This window comes from Gallus gallus, chromosome 22, assembly GCF_016699485.2.
Source record: "Gallus gallus isolate bGalGal1 chromosome 22, bGalGal1.mat.broiler.GRCg7b, whole genome shotgun sequence".
NCBI lineage: Eukaryota > Metazoa > Chordata > Aves > Galliformes > Phasianidae > Gallus > Gallus gallus.
The window spans coordinates 214,944-235,300 of record NC_052553.1 but is presented as its reverse complement, the minus strand read 5'-3'; the positions used below and the strand labels follow the sequence as shown (position 1 = coordinate 235,300).

The window sequence follows — 20,357 nt, the reverse complement described above, 5'->3', positions numbered from 1 at the left end:
AATATCCTGGACCGGTCTAAAACCTCACCCTGATTGCTTTATTAGTTAGAAATCCTTGAAGAACTTCCAAGTGTATGTGCATAAATACATGTACATATATCTGTAAGTACATATATATGCAGATTTTAAAGAAAACCATATGAGAGTGCCTGACAATGTGAAAACCATTCTTTAAGAGAGCAATGAGTGGCACAGCATTCTGGAATGGTGTATTGCTCTGCTCTGGGAGACAGCAATTATTCCTCTCCAGTGTCTCTGGAGCATTTTGTTTCACCTTGGTTTCCAGTCTTTGTCTTTCTCCTTTCCAGTCTTTGTGCAAATGGTAAATAATCTGAGGCAGGACATGTATGTGTGTGCAGTGGCCAGTAGAAGGACATGCTGAATTTAACATGTCTGTGCAGGCAAAATGATGATGGTTATCTGTGTGCCAGCACTATGGCTCCTATTGCGTTATCAAGGAGCATCCCGGGTGTATTACTTTGGATTTGCTATCACTTCACATGGAATGAGGATCACACAATGAGCAACATTTGCATCATGCTGATTTACCACTTTTTTATTCTCGTTTATCCTTCCAGATCATCAAAGAGCCCCCTCCACCTCCTGCAGAAGACAGTGAGGTAAGTAACACCAACAACCCAATTTCCTTGATGTTTCGGACAAGATTTTGTTCATCTTCCTTAGAAGAGGTGATGATTCTGCTGCATGGCAGAGTATGGACCATGGCAGGAGGTTAAACCTTCAGAGCTGGTAGGGAAGGAGGGCAGAGGCAGACGGTTCTTTCACTTGGTCAGAATAGCACTGCAGGCTCTGATTCACAAAAAGAACAACTCTTAAGCATATGTTTAACTTTGAAGTTAATGGAACCTAAACACATGCTTAACTGCTTTCCTGGAATGGCACGGTGGTGATTTTAGTGTTTAGTGCATCTAACCCCTTATGGCAGCTGAGCACTAACTCACAGTGCTTATCCCTTGGACCTCAACTGCTGTGAGCAAAAGCAGCCCACAGACTTTGCAGTTGTGCCTGAAGACGATGGTGCAGACTCCGAGCAGATGTCAAACCCAGAACAACCACCTCGACATCAGAAGAGCTGCACCAACTGGGCAAGTTTTAATGGAGGAAAACAGTAAAGCACCATTATTTCGGCTTACTCTTTTAGATGAATCCAGCAACAAATGGTTTCAAGTTATGTCACCCTCACTTAATTAGTAGACTCTCCCCAGCAATCTGCCCAGTTTTTCATCTTCCCCTTTCTGTATCCTCCTGCTTTCAGTGCACAGCGGATCTCTTTTCTTGCTCCCAGTTTTGCACATGGGATTTCGTTGAAAAGTCAGTTATCTGTATCCAGGGTACGTCAATGTCAATAGGAGTTTTTCCATTGACTTCATCGGGGTTTGGATCTGTTCCTCCTAGCTGTGCAACAGAAGACTCAGATCCATTCTCAGAGTGATTTGGATTGCTAGTTCCTCTTGCTTTTTGCCTCTAGAGACCAAGTCATTGCATGCTATGGTTTGGCTTGCTGAAATGATCCTCTGCTCTTGGTGAAGTCTGGCCCAGGGAGGGTGTGCTGGTGCTCTGTGCCAAGGCAGAGACCCTTAAGGCTCAGTCCTCTGCAGCCCTACCGAGGTAGAATCCAACCTAGATTCTGCCTGCGTTGAGCACAGCAAAATAGTAGAGGGCAGCTGGAGCCAAGGCTGGTGCAGGAACCTCTTATCTTGTTAGCACTTGTTTCCTTCAAAACAGGCCTGAAGCAAAACTCCAAACCTAAGCATGCGTGGACCCAAGGGAGGTTTGCATTTGGGTTCAGTGCTGAACGTATTTGTGAAGGCACTCATCTGTCAGAATAACATCAGTCTATGCATCCATATACAAGCATCTGGCTCATTTTCCAAGTGGCCGTTTCTGTTTGGGCTGTGTGGATATCTGCTAGCTTTGTCAGCTTTGATCCTCTGAATGAAAAGGAAAACACTTGTCTAAAATTGCACATGCTCCGTTCAGCATCACGCATGCCTCCAAGCCAAGGGACTCAATTGCTGAAGTTAATTAAAATACATCATTCTGGAATGCTGTTCTCTGGCCAAGGACTGAAGGGGGAAATCACATCTCTGTGCTAAGTAAGAAGGCATAATTCGTGTATACGGAAGTCCTTCTAAAACCAGTAAGTGCAGCAAAAGGAAACCAGTTACTGCAAAATTGAGCCAGTTGCAGCAGACCTCAGGTTTGTTCTGGTTAAAATGGAGTAAGGATATCTCTGGATGTGTTGTATTTTCTCTCTGATTCTGAGAGGAAGAGTCCATGCAGCTCTTAGGATGGAGCTGTCCTCAATTCATCAGTCTGTTTCGCAGCTTTCCTCTAACAGTGTGTTTGCCAATGGCTTCTCTGTACAGAAACAGAAAAATTGCATTAATTTGCTACCTGTAGTTTACCTGCTTCCTTCTTAATGCAGTCTGTACAATGTTCTAGATGTTATCCCTACTGTTTCTGTTTTGGGACCCTGGGATGAGGGGATTTAGCTACAACAATCTGCCAACATAGAGACTAATCTGATGGCAGACACACGATTCCACACATGCTTTCCACCATATCTTATCCCTAAACTCAGTACTCAATTATCCTAAAGCTACCTTGAATAATTGGCAGCCAAAGGGAAACACACTTCTGTGCTGTTTCAGAAGCTGGAAAGCATCAGAGCAGTGCTCAAAGATCAGTAAAGATTGGAGCTGTCTCTTCTGTGTTGCATTTTTCCCCCTACAGAAGCCTCCCACTGGTGGAAAAACAGTAGGAGCTCTGAAAAGGTGCAGTTCGTTGGTCCCATTTACTCTTATAGAGCTGGATACACAGAGTGGGATTGACAGTGATACGATGCTTTCAGAGAGGACTGGATACTCCAGATTTTCTGCTTTGCTGAAAACTAATAGAAGATGGAGTTATTTTTCTTACAGTGTGTAGATAGCTTTCTCCCTTGCAGAAATCATAGCAACTACTCATCTCCAGAATGAAAAAGTGCTAATCCCTTAAGCAGCAGCGTTGCAGTTACAGTGTGATTCTTTTCTTCTAAAAACCTTGGCAAAAATAAGGCAAGAGGAATTCTTGCATCAGCAGATTTGGGAGCTGAGGCGCAGATGTCTTTGCACTGCAAGGAGAATGCATTATACCTTAACAATGAGGGGAAAGCAGCATTGCTGTCAGAAACCCACCAGAGGTTTTACTGAACTCTACTTTAAAGGCCTTTTGAGACATATTGGAGCCACGCTCACTGTTGGTGAAGGAAATCATTACTGGCTTGAAACTTCCAATTAATTCATTCCGAAATTGCAAATGTTGTCAACTCACCGCTGGGCTCTTCAGACAGTGGAAGATGCAGGAGGAGGCCGACCCCAGATGAAGGACAGATGGTTTTACTTAGAGCCAGGAAAGATTGAGTTAATACCAATCGGAAGAGGTGAATGCCTCAAGGAGTCAGCGAGCACCTTGCTGGCCTGTGACTGACTCGGTGATAGTGGATCAAAACCACATTCTTCTATTCCCTGTTGATAGGAAGGCTCTTTCTGTCCATGCTGAAGGAAGACACAGCTGCTTTTGTTCAAGTGCCCACCACCTTCAGGCTGGGCTTATTGGAACAACTTATTTGACTTAGACCAGAAGCGTACCAAGAGGGTGAAGTTGGTTCTCATTATTGCAACCCATCTTCTACAGAGAAAAAAAAACAAAGACAATCTGCAGGGCTTTCCAGCTTCCAGCAATTTCCTGTTCACTACCTGACCTATGCCAGGGCTCTGCTACTGGGCTGTTCCATGGGCCAGATTCTGATTGTGTAATAAGGAGCACTCCCAAGTGTCCCAAGGAGGCACATGCTCTTCTCGTTGCTTCCCTGCCCTTCTAAACACCAGGCAATGTCAACATAGAATCATAGAATCAGCAACGTTGGAAAAGATGTCCAAGATCATCCAATCCAACCCACTAAACAATGTCCTACATGTCCTATTACAGCTAAACATGCACCGTTCTACCTTCATTTTCTATTGTGGCTGTGCTCTCTCCCACACAATGGATTCGGGGACACAAAGTGCCCTGAAACCTGGCAAAACCAGTCAGGATACTGACCAGATGACCTGAGCACACCCTTTCCTCATCAGTCAAACCCAGTTTTTCCATGCTGCTCAAGCTCAACCTCCACAGTCACTCCTACCATGGCACCAGGGCCAAGCCACCAACCAGTCTGTAATTGGATAATTGTTATGCCTGTTGTCATCCTGCCCACATACACCAAAACATACATACACAAGAAAGTCCTGGAGGGAAAGCACCATTCAGCAGCACAGTCATGAGATGCTGAAGGTAATTATTGCTGTCATGGAAGGCCTGCAGGAAAAGGAGGAATTTAACTCACTGCCTGGCAGCTATTGTGAAGCCAGCAGATGAAACCTTCTATTCATCTTGATCTCTTTGTGAACTAATTTCTTTCACCCACAGCTGAACAGTCGCAAAGCCAATGAATGGCTTACAGGGATGGAGCTGCTTTCACCCTCACTTATTGTTGTTTATTAATCTTTTCCAAATCACTCTGCCCTCTCTTCCTGAAAAGCCTTGCTGGGGAGATAGCAAAATAAGCTCAGAGAGAAGTCCTGATGAAATTTTTTTTTTTGTAGACACCAAGGCAGGAAATGTATTCTGTTATTCCTGAAGTAGAGCCAGGTCGCAGCGGTATGCCAGCTCTTTTCCTTCCCCTTTCCTCCCCTTTTACAACGTGTTGTGGAAATTTGGGAGGAGGAGAAAAGGAACCTTTCAAGATACAGGGATTTAAAAGAAAAAGAGCTGGGATGTTATTGGAAACAAATGAGGTGTAGGCGTTACTCCATGAAGGTGTGGACTTTTATAACCAAATTTAATGTGAAATATCTAGGCGGATCCAGCACAGCATACTCGACTTGTGTCGAGGCAGTGAACCGTGGGATGTATTCCCCATCCACTGGGAGGTGGGGACATAAATCTGGGAACTTGAAGCGTTTTGTTCTGTAGAACAATTTCCTCTGTGACTTTGGGTATGTTATTTCATTTTTCATGTTGCTCAGCACCTGAGCCGTAGAGTGGGAATCATGCAGTGTCTCTTCTCCTTCCCCTCCATCAATACAGGGGTTCTCTTTTAATTATGCCCCAGGAACCCTTTGCCCTCAGAGGATATATCCTTCAGGCAGGATCTTTACCATGGATAAACCGGGCATTCCATGATCAGTAAGACCAATAAATGCTGGTTTTCTAAGCAGTTTTGTCTCAAGGATAAACAAATAGGTGGATTTTCTGGTGCCTAACGAGAGCTGAGCTCTCTCTTCAGCCTGCTCCTTAGCAGAGCACCAGTAGAACATCTTCTCTTTGATGTTCTTACGATTTTTTAGTTCTTTTTGACAACACTCTGCAGGCTTGGGCTGGAAGAGGTGGAGATATGAGAAACACCAAAGCCATGTTCTTGCAGAATGGCTCAGGGATAGTTAAGATTGGGCAGGGTTTATCCAGTTGTGATTCAGATGCCTGGTCCACGAAAGCAAGAGTGAAATATTTCTTAAGAACCAAGCAAATTGTCCTCCAAATCTAACAGTGCCTTTGCATTTGGGAGGTGGCCGTGCAATTTGGAAGTGGGGCTGGTGTTGGGAGAAGGGGTTGAGGTGTAGGAAGATGCAATGTGCGATGACAACAGATTTCACATCTAGGTTTCCTCTGCGCTGTAAAATTAGATGATAACAACCATTACTCAGAGGACTGACTGCCCCATGTCATACAGTGCTTTCTGCAGGCAGAGCCCTATAAATGCTGAATTCTGACAACATCCAGGCTTTGCAGAGACAACTGTGAAAATAATTATGAGGGTGGGGAGAGGAGTAATTTGTCCAAACTTTTATATCTGGCCAATTTTAGTTTGAATTCTTATCCTGAGTGGTTCCATGTCCCTAGTGGAGCCTGAATTATCCTTCTGTTACCCACAGATGAGGTTCCCTCAGGTCAGGGTCAAAGCATACAGAGCCCAGCATGGCCTCTGAGATAAACACATCTTTGTTTTCTGAAATCCAGCAGTGATGAATCTGGATCTCTGACTGTGAAATGTAGCTCTGTCCTTGTTGTTATTATTTTGTAAAAGAAACTCTAGCTCCATCTAAAGCAGATTAGAAGGATGGAAAGATGCCAAGTTCTGCACAGTCACTTTCCAGCATCCTTAAATGCACTTGGATTTTCCGGGGCTGCCTTTTGTGCTCCTGTTGGGTCCAGAGCTGAAGTTCCTAACACGGTTCTTCCTCAGGCAAAAACCCCACTGTAGCTAATATGGGCCAAACTGAGCCAGGACCTGATAATTCAGCCCCATGGTATCGGCTCAGATCTTGTGAATGGGGCACAGAGCTGGGATGCCGGGATGGGGTTGCATCCCTCCCCATATTCCTGCTGGCTCCCCACTTTGACCCCCAGCTTTCCAGTTGCTCCACTTGAGCAACTCACGTGCGTTATGAGCACATCTGTCAAATGTGTAGGAAACCACTGGGTTGTTGTTGGCTTTTTTTTCTTTCTGCTCGTATTGCAAAACCTCCCATGCCCTTCAAAACATGTAAACAGGCTCATCCAGAAGAAAGCTTGTGACTCCTTTGTTTTTCAGATGTTTGCTGCAGTCCTTTTTTGCGCGTGTGGTGTTCCTATTGTCCTGGCAGAAGCCCTCCTATCTTAGATTGAAGCGCCTTGCAGGGCTTTCAAGGGCTTGTGGGGAAGATTTCCTAAACCTTGGTATTTCCTGTTGTGAGGAGTCCAGTCTGTGCTAAGCTGAAGAGAGAGAAAGAGAGAATTGCTGAAGGAAAATATTTAGATGGCTTTGGTTCCTCATGGAAAACTTCACGCAGAGATATTAAGTTCTTAGGTTGCAGCAAAGAGCTGCTCCAAACAGAGAGAGGAGGTCAGCTTCGAAGGAGAGGAGCCGTGTAGTTATGATTCATTTGCCCACTCTCCTTGAGATGAGGGCGAATTTTGCAGCCCGATTGATGGGTTTGGTTTGTTTTAAGTAAAAAAAAAAATAATAATAAAATTGGGTTTTTTTGGCACAAGAAGCAAAGTTTGTCTCGGATTTTTCTCCCTCCCTCTCCCCAGTTTTGCAGTTTTCCAACAGGGGAGTTCGAATTCAAAGTATTTTTGGCTTTCCCAGTTTTTGGAAAGCTCCAAAGTTTTGGAGTTTCGCCAAATCCCTGCGAAGAATTAAAGAAAGAAAGAGGGGAGGGGGAAAAAAGAGAGAGAGGGAGACCATTTTTCATCTCTCTCCGCATCTTTCACAGGAAATACTTCACGTTTTTGATGGACTCTGCTTTTCTGCTTTGCCAGTTCACAGGCTGAGTTGTAGAAATTAAAGGGAAAGGCACTGAGTGGGTCAGAGCACAACGTGCAGTTCTGATAATGTGCCCATATTGTGTAGGATGCACCGATAGAAATTCAGCCAGGCTCATTTTAAACAGAAAAAGGGAGATTTTCTTCCTTTGTTAATTAGGCCGTATCTGAACGCCGTCATGAAGACAGAGCCCCAAACACGTTTAACTTCATGTTCAGTGCTATCCCATGGGTTTGTGCCTGCAGTGTGTCAGGGCAGAACACATTCCATTCTGCACAGAATTTAAGCTTCATTTTTCACACCAGATCTGACTTTCTGCTGGCATAAGGCCATGAAATCACTGGAGCCACATGGATTTTCACGGGTAGCCTCCCCAGCAGAGGCAGAAGTTCATTACAAGTGCTAATTCCATTCTTGCAACTTTTCCATTAGTCTTTTCCATCCTATTACCCTTGGCCAGCTCATCTCAAGAAATTTGTTTCCCTGTTGGACATTCACACTGTGGTTGTTCCTTAATGCGCTCCTAACTCACCTACATCCTGGAGCAAATTCGAGTTGCTTGCTTTCTTGCTTTCCCCCCCAGTTCTGTCAAATCTGAACTAAGATAATGGTTAATTTGGCTCATCATCAGCATGGGGAGCCATGATTCAGTGAACACTCCTCACAGCAACAAGCAATTAGAGAGGTGCCCCTCTAATTACAGGCACAGAGGAAAGGATGGCAAATGGGTGAGTGACTGCTACCATTGCTCATGACTAGCGTGTCAACTAGACTTGCAGCCAGAAGACCCCACCTCTTGACCATGCCATGTACTATTTTGGCAGCTGCTTCAATGATTTTGCAACTTGGAAATAACTTACTTCCCTGAAGTTAAAAAGGATGAAAGATCCCTTTAAAACAAACAAACAGTCAAAAACACACGTTCTTGCTGGAGCTTCATCGGACCCTTTAGGTGGTGATGGTGTTTATATTATGAAACATTTTCTTCTCATGAGTGTAGCTCTCTGGAAAGCAACCAGCAAGGGACCACTACCTTTACAGCAACAACTCTTGCAGGCTCAAAGGACCAGACAACCTGTGACTATTTATCCCTTACCAACTCAGTTCCTGCTTTCTAATAGTGCAACCCTTTCCTTTTGTTTTGTAGGAGGAAGATGATGATGGTCTTCCAAAGAAGAAATGGCCAACAGTGGATGCTTCTTACTATGGCGGTCGAGGAGTTGGCGGCATCAAGAGAATGGAGGTAAATGGACACCAGCTTATGTATCAGAAAATCTCAGCTGTGCACTGAGATGTGAAACACTCGGGCAGTCTAACCAAAAAGCTTGGGAGATAGGCGCAAACTTCACTCTTTTGTGCATCTGAACCAAATTCTTTTCTGTATAGGAATATTTGAGAGCGAAACAGAAGGTCTTAAGTCTTAGGACAATCTTTTCCTCTACTGCAGTACAGCATCCATGCCTGGGACACGTGGGCAACGTTCCCATGCAAATTGCAAGGAAGTATTCTTATAGCTTTTCTGAAGCACTTCTCCACCCTCACTTTCCTGCTGCTCTTTTCAGGTGCGCTGGGGAGAAAAGGGCTCCACAGAAGAAGGTGCTAAGTTAGAGAAAGCCAAGAATGCCAGGGTCAAGATGCCAGAACAGGAATATGAGTTCCCCGAACCCAGGAACCTTGCAAACAACATGCGCAGACCTTCCTCTCCTCGGAAGTGGTACTCTCCAATCAAGGTAAGTCCAGTCCAGCATTGCACTGCATAAAGCATCTCCAGGTGGGTGTTAAGCAGTCTGTTTTCACCTGCGTGGGTAAAGATGGAGAACTGTCTATAAAACTGTGATCTCAAGGTGCTGGTAGAGGAGCTGTGCATAAGAAAATCCCTCTGAACATGTGACCAGGGACAAGTGCCATAGAAAAGAGCTAGATGTGCAATGGCAGTTTCCCATCAGGTTAAACAGATTTCAGGGTTGCATTGCTTTCTTTGACCAGAATAAGCAGCTGATCAGTTCTAGTGGTGTAAGTTCTTACAGACTCCACTGTGCTTGCAAAGTTAGGCTCTTTAGTCCATATTGCATATTCTCTGAGATGTAGGGAGTAAATAGCATTCTCTTTCCTTAGAAAGAGGGGAGAAATATGAATGGAATTTTTCCTAAATGTCCCCAGAGATGGTCTGAGAAGATCAAGGATTGCAGTGCAGCACATCGATGTCTGCCAGCAGACGTGGGTCACAGGGGCAGCTTCATGAAGAAGGGATGCCCTGCGAGAAGATCTTGGCTGTATTAGAGTGCCTCAGGAGTGGAAAATCAAATTCATGCTGATACCAGGTCAGAAGCAATGCAGAGCTGCCCAGCAGTCGCCCACAGGAACTGGGAGGGCTCTCCATCTGTCCCAGGGGCAGGCAGATGCTCTTCAGCTTGGCTTCCCTCATACAAATGGTTGGCAGGGTGCAAAACCAAAGCAAGCAAGCAAGCAGCTGGATGCTTCACTGAAGCAAAACCCTTTATTGCACATGTGAATGCTCCTCCTGGATTAAGAGAAACAAACCACACGCAACAGATATCAGTGGCATCATCCACTGGTGACGTGTGAGGACACTCCAGAGTCAGAAAGCTAATCTCCTGCTGTCAGGACAAGTTGAGATGTCTTCAGCAAAGGATTCTCTTTGTTACTACATTTCTCAGGGTTAATCCTTTCGGGAAGTGCTGAGACCCTTCTCATATCTTTGTAGTTCGTGGTTATTCGTAGCAGCACTGCAGTAATCAGAAAAGACTAAAAATGCACCGTTCATATCTGAGTGCAAACCCTGCACTGCTGGAACCTGGATCTCTTTTTGAAGAGTGGCCATTCTGGTTAGAAACCCTTCACAGGCAATTTTGTTAAACCCTCTGATGCTGAACACAGCTTAAACTTTCTTCTAAGTGATGAAGTGCCTCACTGCTGAAGCAGAGAGTTTTTAGTCCCCTGTTTTCTCTCTCTAGTAGCAGCCAGCCCAGTCAGACAGACTCTATCAGCTACATTACTACAACGCAGATCTATTTCACTGCAGTACACCCAGGTTTCCCCGCATTGTATCTTGTTACTGATCAGCTCCAAGCAGTGCCCAAAGGAATTTGGGCAAGTAACATGTTTTGGCTTTCCTCAGTCATTGATCTTGCAGCTGGTTTAAATCCAGCAATTGAAATGGCAAGGATGCACAAGGGAGTACGAGTGGTTTCCGGAGGATACGGAAACGTGAGCCTCTGTGAAAATTTGGTCCAGTGCCCTCTCTCTTTTCCCCCTTAAAGATTATCATCTAATAAACATAGCCTACCAACAAGTCATTTGCAATTGTGTTATAATGACTTCAACATGTGTTCATGAGGGTTATTCATTCCCTCGGTGGGACAGGTTACAGACTCAACGGTTCTCAGTTCAGAGTCAGGAATGCAGTGAGCACCATCCCATATAGCTGCTCCTTTGTTTCTAAATTCATTGCATTGTCATTTTCATTAGTGCAAAGTGTTTGTAAGACACACCAGTCCCATCTGGGAGATTTTCACTCCTACTACGTGCACATGGAAATGACCTCATCCAGCTGAGGGAAGCAGCTCAGTTGCTTTTGTGTGCTGCAGTCAGGATTCAGGCACACAACGCTGTACTCCAACCACCTAGGAACTGACAGAAGCACTGATTTTAGCACAAAGAGCCTGAATACACGCTCTGGCAGTTGGAATCCGTGTGGGCACCACTACCTGAGATCATTAGCTGTGAGAGCTAGGTCTTTCCCATCAGAGATAATGCTGAGTTTCTCCCCTCTGTCTTCACCAACTGGCGATGTTGGATGACATTCTCAGGAGATTTGCAGTTTGCTTTTAGAGATTATTCTGCATGGCAGAAAATCAGGTTTGAACACAGGAGTTTGTTGCAGAGTTGTCCAATCTGAGAGTTCAAAAGAGGCTTGAAGAAGAGATTCAATGTTTTTAAGTTCAAGTTCCGTTCTGGTTCTGACTAGGAACATCTTTTGCTTCATAACAGCAAGAATTCAATTAGTACGGGACTATTATTAGTGTATTAGAAGTATCTCATGGGTGATATATCTTCCTGTTTCCTTTGGAAAAATCTCTCCTTTCTACCATTCAAAGTCTACAGTATAAGGACAGGTCCAATCCAAGACCCCATATCCAAATACTCCCTAACTTTGGCATGTTCCACATCTGGATAGTGTTTAGCAGCCTGAATATGTGGATGAGAGTTTGCCTAATTATTAATTGCCACCACACCCCTTATTGAACTGTACCCAAATAGACCAGATTTCTGTATCCAACACTTTCCCCACGTACAACCAGGAGCACTCAGCAAAAGCAGAAGGGATCGTTCTTATGAAGCAGAGGTCCTGCAATTCCTTTCCCTGTGCAGTAAGGAACTAGCAAAATTGGCATTGCTCATCAGCACTCTTGGCAGAAGCTCTTGTCCAGAAGACATGAACATATGAAGATGAATTTGTGTTGTGCTATGCAGGGAAGCTGTCATGGAGTTGTAAGAGGCAGAGGAAGGCGAGGAGGGACAGCCTATTAGGTCATTGGGTCTGCATTCTCAGCCAAAGCAGCACTTCTAGCTTGAGACTGTCCTTCACTGCTTTTTCCAGTCTCGTTTTTAAAATAACATAGAGGCTTCCACTGCTTCCCAGGGGGAATATTTCCCAGTCTACTAGACCTCACCCGTAGGAAATGGCTCCTGATACTCAAATTTTCCCTCATCCCCAAGCTCCAAATGCACTCCACTCCTTTGATTGGAGACATTAAGTTTCCACCCACCCCATTGGGCTGTTTGAAACACCTCTTTGGAAGGTGGATGAATATGCATGTAGCAATCTACTTACAAAGGAAGTAGGCAAGGAATTAAATCTCAGGAGCAGTGAACCAAGGTGGCTTGAATCTGTCAAAGAGCCAGGAAATTCACCTTTTAGGGCCAGTCATCTTGCTGGCCAGCAGGCCTCCTTTTCTCCATGCAGTACAAGCATTAGCCTTACTTGGAGTGCTCTGCCTTTTGCCAGTTTGTCTGATGGAGTCTTTCTTCCCCTTACATCCCCTCTCCAGAGTAGTGTCCATATGGTAGGTAGACAGCTGTTAGCTGAGAGTGGATAGATTGCTGCTAGAAATGCTCCAGGGCTTTGTTTGCTGCCAAATTGCAGCTACTGACACTTAACAGATTGTTATTATTATTGTTGTTGTTATTCTTATTTGCTGCTGTTACTTCTTAGCACAACGCCAACTGGCTTACCCCACTTCTAAAATATCACTTCAACAATTTGAAAAGTCAGTGTAAATAGCCCAAGGAGCACCACAAGTCTAGAAACTTCTCAAGGAACTTGCCAAATCCTCAGTCCATCTGACAGGGAGGAGCAGCACAAAACATAGGCACAAGTGAAAGATCATAAAGGACCATGCCATTTGGATCAAGACATGCTCCCTGCTGCAGCCAACCACTGATCTGTGCTTTGGTTTGGTTAAAAGCTTTTGTCTCACCTCTATTTCTGCTTCTGCTTCTGTCTGCATCAATCTCTTCTTCTCTCCTCCTCAAGAGCATTTATAGCACTTGGTTATCATAGAATCATTTGAGTTGGAAAGGACCCTTAAAGGTCCTCCAGTCCAACTCCCCTGCAATGAGCAGGAACATCTACAGCTCGGACAGGTTGCTCAGGTCTTGGTCCAGCCTGACCTTGAGTGTCTTCAAGGACAGGGCATCCGCCACATCTCTGTGGTTGACTGAAGAAGGCCAATAGCAGTCTTTAAACAACTGTACAGAAAGCACCACGAGACAAGGCTGAATTCACCGTTCATCCACAACAGCTCACCTGCAGGACCTGTCTCAAGGCTGAGGATGAAGCAACAACTGGTCCTCCCAGAAAAATACCTCAGATGCATCCTTAATTGAGGCCACTTAATGATTTGCTGTGCTGAGTGACCCTGATACATTTTTTCCAGCTTTTGTATTTCCTGTCTCTATTTGCAAAGCTGATGTAGAATATCTTCCTCCCTGGAAGAGGCCTAGGGGCAGCTTGGATCTATAGGCAGCTTAAAAAATGCCTCTGACTGACAACATACCAGGTCTCAGGATCACTCCAGGCACCACGTCATTCACTAGACTACAGTCCATACAGTGCTGACCCAACTATTAGAAAGAAGCCTAACCATTAGGAAGAGAGCACATTAATTTTCAGGCAGTGGCTGAAGCGGCCCTCCTTCATTTATGATCTACATCTCTTACTGTTTCCACTTTCTGGACTTCATATCTAGGAGGACACAGCTTTATTTGCCTCCAGCCCATTTTTTTGCCTCCAGGCTACCTTGCACTTCAGTTGCAAAGAAGTTTCCAACCTAAGAGGCCCAGCCCACCTACTGGAGAGCACAGAAGTGCTTCTGTTTCCAAATGGATGCGCTGCCATTTTCATTTCTTCAAGCAACATCACCCTTTCCATGATCCATTCCCTTTCTTCTCCCCAGATGTCTCAGACTGACCATGAAGCTCCATTCAAATTCGCAAAGATGGAGCTCTTATTTTTTTTTCCCAAGAAATCTCAGTAGAATGTTGGAAGTTAGGACTGTGGTAAAGACTTTTTTATTCCATGCAAAGTTGTAATTTTCCCTCTGGTTTCTCATAGGAAAAATGTATGAAAAAAAAAAATGTACTTATTTCTTCAGTTGTCAGAAGGGACAGGAGACCAAGAGCTTCCATGAGCTCTGATGCTGGGGAAAAGATGGACTCAAAGGGAGAGCTTTCAGATTGGAGGGATGGGTTTGGATGGAGTCAGAGACAGGGATGGCTTCCCTCTGGTCTAAGAGAGGCTGTCCAAATGCAGGAATCTGACAGAAGAGGTTCTTGCTTCTTCCTTTGAGAATTAGACTTTCCTGGCTCTCACCTTAGGAAGTCTTTTTTCCCAGTATCCTATGGAAAACAACATCTATGCAGTCATTCTGTGTGTCTGCCCGTCTCCACCCATGTATCCCTCCAGCTCCCAAAAAAGCTTTGAAACGTTGGCTTAATATATTCATTGAGGGATGTAAGTGTCAGGGGGGATTACGGCCCTGATGGTTTCTTTAAAATGAAAGGAGAAGACTCCATATGTGCCCTTGAGAAAGGAAGAATGTGCATCAAGTGCATTGTGCATTAATTCTTTAATTAGGCCAGTCAGAGGCTGTGATGTCTCTGTAATGGATATCTCAATAAGTGAAGTGTGTTGTTAACCCTCCTGAGAAATTCTTACAAATCTTTGGGTGGCATTCACAGCCTCTGGGCCAAATGACATTAATTTGGAGATTTTGTAAATTCCTCTGCAGTATGTAACATATCCATAGTGTTTCATTGAGCCAGCCAACGTGCTGCACACACAGAAACCCTTCTACGGACCTCCTGGAAGGTGAATCCATTTTGAAAGTGAAATCCCAGCATAATAGAATGGGGATACAGCAGAGAATCGTTCAGCAGCAGATATATGTTTCAGAGCAAATGATGTGATGGATGCTCCTACGCTACACAGCCCTGTGCTGGTCCTTCTCACCTCATTCAGCTCATCTGGAACACAACTGCAGGCTTGGCATTACGTTGCACGGCTGAATTTCAGTTGAAATCAAATGCTTTGTGTGGCAGAGCAGCACTGCAGGGAGGGCAGGGAGGGTCTGGCCCCGCATCTCAACCAACATTTCTGTCACTGAGAAATTACAGCACACTGAGTTGTCTGGGTTTGTGCCTGCTCACATGGATCCGAGACCACACAGCAAGGTGAGCAGCTTGTCAAAACCAAGGCAGTGTGCACTGGGAGACTGACAGTGAGCTCATAGGAATGCAGTATTCTGAAAGACGTGTGTCATTGCCTGGAGAAGATGCCAGTGCCAACTGGTGTGTGGGTGTGAGACCTGGTAAGGCGATCCTCTGCATGCAGAGATAGTTAATAGAACAGAATACTGTCACAGAAGCATTGAGGTTGGAAGAGACCACTAAGATCATCAAGTCCGATCATCAGCCTATCCCCACTATGCCCATATCCTTCAGTGCCACATCTACCCTGGTTCTTCTCATCTATCCTGGTTCTTCAGTCACATTCCACTGCACATTGTTTTGACACATAAATAGGAGGAGGCAGAGTGGTGAGGAGACGTGTGTACAGATTCAACAGCTTTCTGCATTCATTTAGCATTCTGCCAGAACCATGCCAGAAATGGAGTAGATATGAGCCTCTCTCAACCCTGGGGATACCTAAGTTGCCAATTTTGGAGGTGCTCAGAAGTATACATGAAGAATAGGCACGGGCACTGCTGACTGCCAGGCATATCATCCTATTGAAAGCCTTCTCTGAACCTTGCAGCAGGTTCAGAGGGAGTTTCTGTAAGGGAAAACATTGCTCTCCAGCACCTTGTACAGGCACGGCAAATGGTCAAGTGCAAAATGTAGGTCTGCACAGCTCACCTGCTATGGCACTGAAGGCAGCACGCTGCATTTTTTTCCTTTCTTTCTTTGTGATTGCAGGGGAAGTTGGATGCTCTCTGGGTCTTGCTGCGGAAAGGCTACGACCGTGTATCTGTGATGCGCCCACAACCAGGAGACAAGGTATTGTGCCTCCAGGCATTTCTTGCAGCTAGGGAAAAACAAAACCTTGCTGAAGCTTCAGACTGCCTTTACAAATAGGACAGAATGGTTGTGATTGCCCTCCCCTGATAAGGCAGATACTCGTGACAGCCCAGAAGGAAAAGCTCTGTCCCATTTTATCAGCTGTGTTATAACTGCAGTTCCTGTATTTTCAAGTGTGGAAACTGTCCTGGTGCAATGACAGAAACACCCATGTAGGAGCCCAGTGGACTTTCAATTAATTACATAGTAACCCAGTACTTTCAATTAATTATATAATAAATCTAATGAAATCAAGAGTATTTCTTCATATGTTCTCTCAGGGCTGTACCCAATGCAGTTTTTACTGTCTCCAAGGATGGAGATTCAGCTTCTCACTGAGCCCCAAATTTGATCTCCCTCCTGGTGAAAAGTGTCCATTTGATTAATGTCATACCTGTCATTGTACATACTGCTGATGTAAATGGGCAGAGGAGGTCGGAGTTGCTTCAGGAATAGAGTTGTCCTAAAGCATAAGCAACTGGGTAACATTGTGAAGGTTTCAAGAAGCTGAATGAAAATATATATATATATAATTAAGTGATGGAGAACTGTAATTCTGTAATGTTTGGTTCCCTCCAAGGTTTGCCTCTGTATACAGGACTAGTTACAGAACCACAGAATGGCTTGGGTTGGAAGGGACCCCAAGGATCATCAAGTTCCAATCCCCCCAACACAGGCAGAGCCACCAACCTCCAGATCTAGACCAGATTGCCCAGGCCAATCTTCCTTCCAAAACTGGAGTTTCCCTCCAAAATTGGAGGTTGAAGAGTTCCTGTTTTAGGAATATGTATTTTTACTTGAAGAGTTCCAAGGAAGGCGCCACTTCCATTTATGCTAGGGAAAATCCGGAGTGGTTTAACTGAAGCTGATAAAGTTAGCAGCAATTTGTGGCAGTAGCTCCCTCCCTTTTTGGTGATTCTCTCTGTCAGCATAAGCAGTAGCAGAATTAGCTCATGTAGGTGTTACGTGATCCAGGCTGGAAGTAAATTAAGCTCTTTACAGTTCTGCTGTGCTACTAAGGATCTCTGATTTGGAGCAAGTGTAATTTGGTGTGAAAGAGAGAGTGGCTGCAAATGCACACAGAGCTGCAAAAATATCTGTTTCTCTGCAGATGGCTCCTGAAAGACTTGCAAATATTGGGGCAGTTCCTCATGTTGCTGCAAGGTGTTGGATTTCCGTGTGCCTGAGTTTCCATCTTCTCTGAGTAGCTGTGCACAATCATCTTGATGGTTTTAATAGCTTTCAGCCTTAGGAGAGCAATTGGTGTTCATTGCTTTACAGCAGTGACATAACCAGGTGATGTCACCCCCAGCAGCACAGGCAAAAGCAATCTGAGAACTTGCTGGAAAACAGTAAAATGTCGGTGATGTTCATTAGTTTACACAGCTGAAATGGCAGAATTGGGCAGCATTTCCCCCTCCCCTGTTCAGCAGTGATGTGGGCCTTTTTTGTTTCCCTACTTTGGATTGAAAGCAGGGAGAAGAATCGAGCTTTCAAGCCCTGGGTTTGGCTTTGAGGTCTCCACATCATTTCTCATCTTGCTGTAGGCGTTCCCCATGGCTTGGGTGCTGGTTTAGGCTCCCAGACATTCTCCTTTGTAGGCATAGAAGGTGATTTTACTGGAGCTGAGCATTATGAAGGTTGGCTTTATGATGTATTTAGATGCTTCTGTGCAAGAGACTGTGTAATTGTTATTAACTGAGCTACCTCCAACTACCACTGTACCCTGGGAGATGAATCAGTCAAAAAGGAAAGCAAAAAGTTGCAAAAGTTTGCTGTAAAATTTGCACCACATGAAATAAGAATACTCTAACTCCTATATGATCCTACCAATTTCATTCTGTTCTCTGGGCCACCGTTCTTCTGAGACAAAGTCTGTGTCCAAGCCTGATGATATATAGGCTGCATAATTCATGGAATCGTGAAGGTCAGAAAACACCTTTATGATCATCTAGTCCAACATCAACCCATCACCACCATGCCCACTAACCCATGTCCCTGAGTACCTTATGACAGTCAGCTTCTGCCAGGAGAGAAAGCATCAAATATTATTTCACATATCATGTCACTGTTTCGATGTGGTTGGAAATGCAGCGCTGAATTGATGGGGACAGCAGCATGGAAACATATGCCCGTGTTGACTGCACATGTCAGTGCCTTGAATGCAGACAGTCGAGAGTCTGTGTGAATGGTTTGCTTTCCTTGCAAGAAACAAACATAAAGGAAAAGGAGCAGTCCCCCAGAAAATCTTTTTACGAACCTGTGTCTGTAGAGCAATGGATCTGCTGCCTTTCATGGAAGTGATAGGAAATTCCTACCCGTGCAGCTGCTGAGAGTGCCTCTGAGTTACTTAGAAACATGGCACCTCGTTGGCCCAACACACAGCCAAGTGGCTGCATCCAACAGGTTTGGATGTTCTTCGTGCTGCAGGATGGCACTGAGCAGGATGCTCACCCAAACAGACCTGGATGCTACCTAGCCATGTGTTTCTGGTGTAGGGTTTGGGGACAAGCCATCAGGGTAGTAGAGCTGTTAAGAGTCATTTTGGCAGTGGCAAGCTCAGCTGTAAATTCCTGTGGCCTCTCCACGTGGTTCCAAATAGCTCCCTTGGACCAGGCAGCATGGACAGGTGGCAAAGCAAAGGGAGACTTGGTTCTCTATGGGTTGTGACATCTTCAGCGTGGGCAAATAGCCATGAGTCTGTGGGTTGTAACAGCTGTCCTCTGGCAAATTTGGGTTGGATCCTGTTCTACTGGGAAGCGTAGGTAAAGGAGCACTTTGCCCAATTTGTCAGCAAAGGAGACCCAATGAGAGCTGGTATCAGCAACCCCAAGCTGGTCATGGGGTTTTACAGTGGAGGCACAGCTGGTTTGAAACCTCAGCCCTGATAGACTGGAGCCATGTGCAAGCCCAGCCCTGCCGGCTGCAGGAAGCTTCAGGCAGCCAGACACAAGGCTTTGAGTTATTGCAGCACATGGCAGGGCAGCTGCAGCTTTCCAGCTTTTTCCTGGCTCTGCTTACCTTCACTGCCATGCCATCCATTCACAAAGCCTTGTCTCCGCTCTCCAGAACGAAGGTCTCGCTTCTGAATCTTGCAAAAGCCCTGAAAAGGGGGGAAAATCTCGGATTTCCCAGTGTTACGGGGGCCCTCAATCCCAAACTGCCAGTAAAATGCTCAAGTTTTGTACCTTGGAGGGATGGCTGCAAAGCAAGGGGAGGAGAGGAGAGCCTGGGGATCCCAAACGCGATTCTGTCCTTCATCACACTGCCACCAACAGCTGAAGAAAGCGATTTGCACCTCCTTCCTTCTCTTCCCTGCAGGAAAGAAGGAAGCAGATTTCAGACCCTTGGTGTTGTCCAGCGGGCATCTTAATTCACCCACTGGCCAACAATGAAAAAGCAAAGGCAAATGAAAAGTAACTGAAAGGAATCTCTGTTTGCTTTGGAGCCCGAAAAGGAATTGGACTCAATCCCAACGTTACATCACTTTCATATATAAGCAATCCCTTGCTATAATCAGTTACTTTATCCACTGCCAGCATGTTAGCTGAGCTGTTCAAAAAGATTGCTTGCGTAGAATGGAACATGGATCTAGCTTCAAACTCTGTGTTGACTAATTGTTGCTGTTTATCTGCTGTAGCCCACACAGCGTCCAAGGTACCATAGGAATCATCAGGAGAGACTGCCCTAAGTTCACATTAGTTTATAACAAGACATTGGTTCAAGCATAGTGACTAATAAATTTGCAATTTATATATGTATATGGAGAGGATAATGTAGGGACTAAAGCTTATCTTCCAGTCTTCCCCCTCTGTGTGACCTCAGACAATCTCATTGCCTCTTGTCTGTTCATGCCCTGAGATTTGGGATGCCATACAGTAAGACTGCTTCTTCACTACAGTAGGCACAAGTTCTATGTGGGTGCTGCCTGGGGTGTGCAGCACTCAGTGGATAGCTTTGCATTAGAGGTGCCCATGCTGGTGCAGGAATTGCTGACCCTAGTTGGGATGGACGTGCTGGATCTGAAGGCAGGGTTGAGTTGCTGCCTTCTGTCGAGGCTGCTTTGCCTGGGCGGCACAACTTGCTTATGGGCAACACACCTTGCTCATGGGGCTGCCCAGCTTCTCCTGACAGACCTTCATGAGGTTTCCTGCCTGTAGATCATCACCTCCAGTGTGGCACTTGGGTTAGATGTTCCTGGTGAATGGAGAGGTGAGGTCTCTTTCCAGCAGGACTGCCAGAAGGATGCCTGCCTGAGCAGTCTTACCTGGCTTTGATCATTGTATCTCCACAAAAGCTATACCAGTGATCATCAACTGGTCCATGTTGGCCACAACCAGCCACGTGCCCATCTGTCTTTGCA

At 45.2% G+C, this 20,357-nt stretch overlaps 1 protein-coding gene across 1 annotated transcript in view; it reads left to right on the top strand.

Annotated features, from left to right (window-relative positions):
* ANTXR1 (ANTXR cell adhesion molecule 1) overlaps window positions 1-20,357 on the top strand; it is a 93,889-nt gene that overhangs the window by 58,130 nt on the left and 15,402 nt on the right. The window contains exons 14-17 of the mRNA XM_425758.8: window positions 579-620; window positions 8,502-8,597; window positions 8,917-9,084; window positions 15,854-15,934. Of these exons, the coding sequence (XP_425758.5) occupies window positions 579-620; window positions 8,502-8,597; window positions 8,917-9,084; window positions 15,854-15,934 (387 nt within the window). The remainder of the gene's footprint in view (window positions 1-578; window positions 621-8,501; window positions 8,598-8,916; window positions 9,085-15,853; window positions 15,935-20,357) is intronic.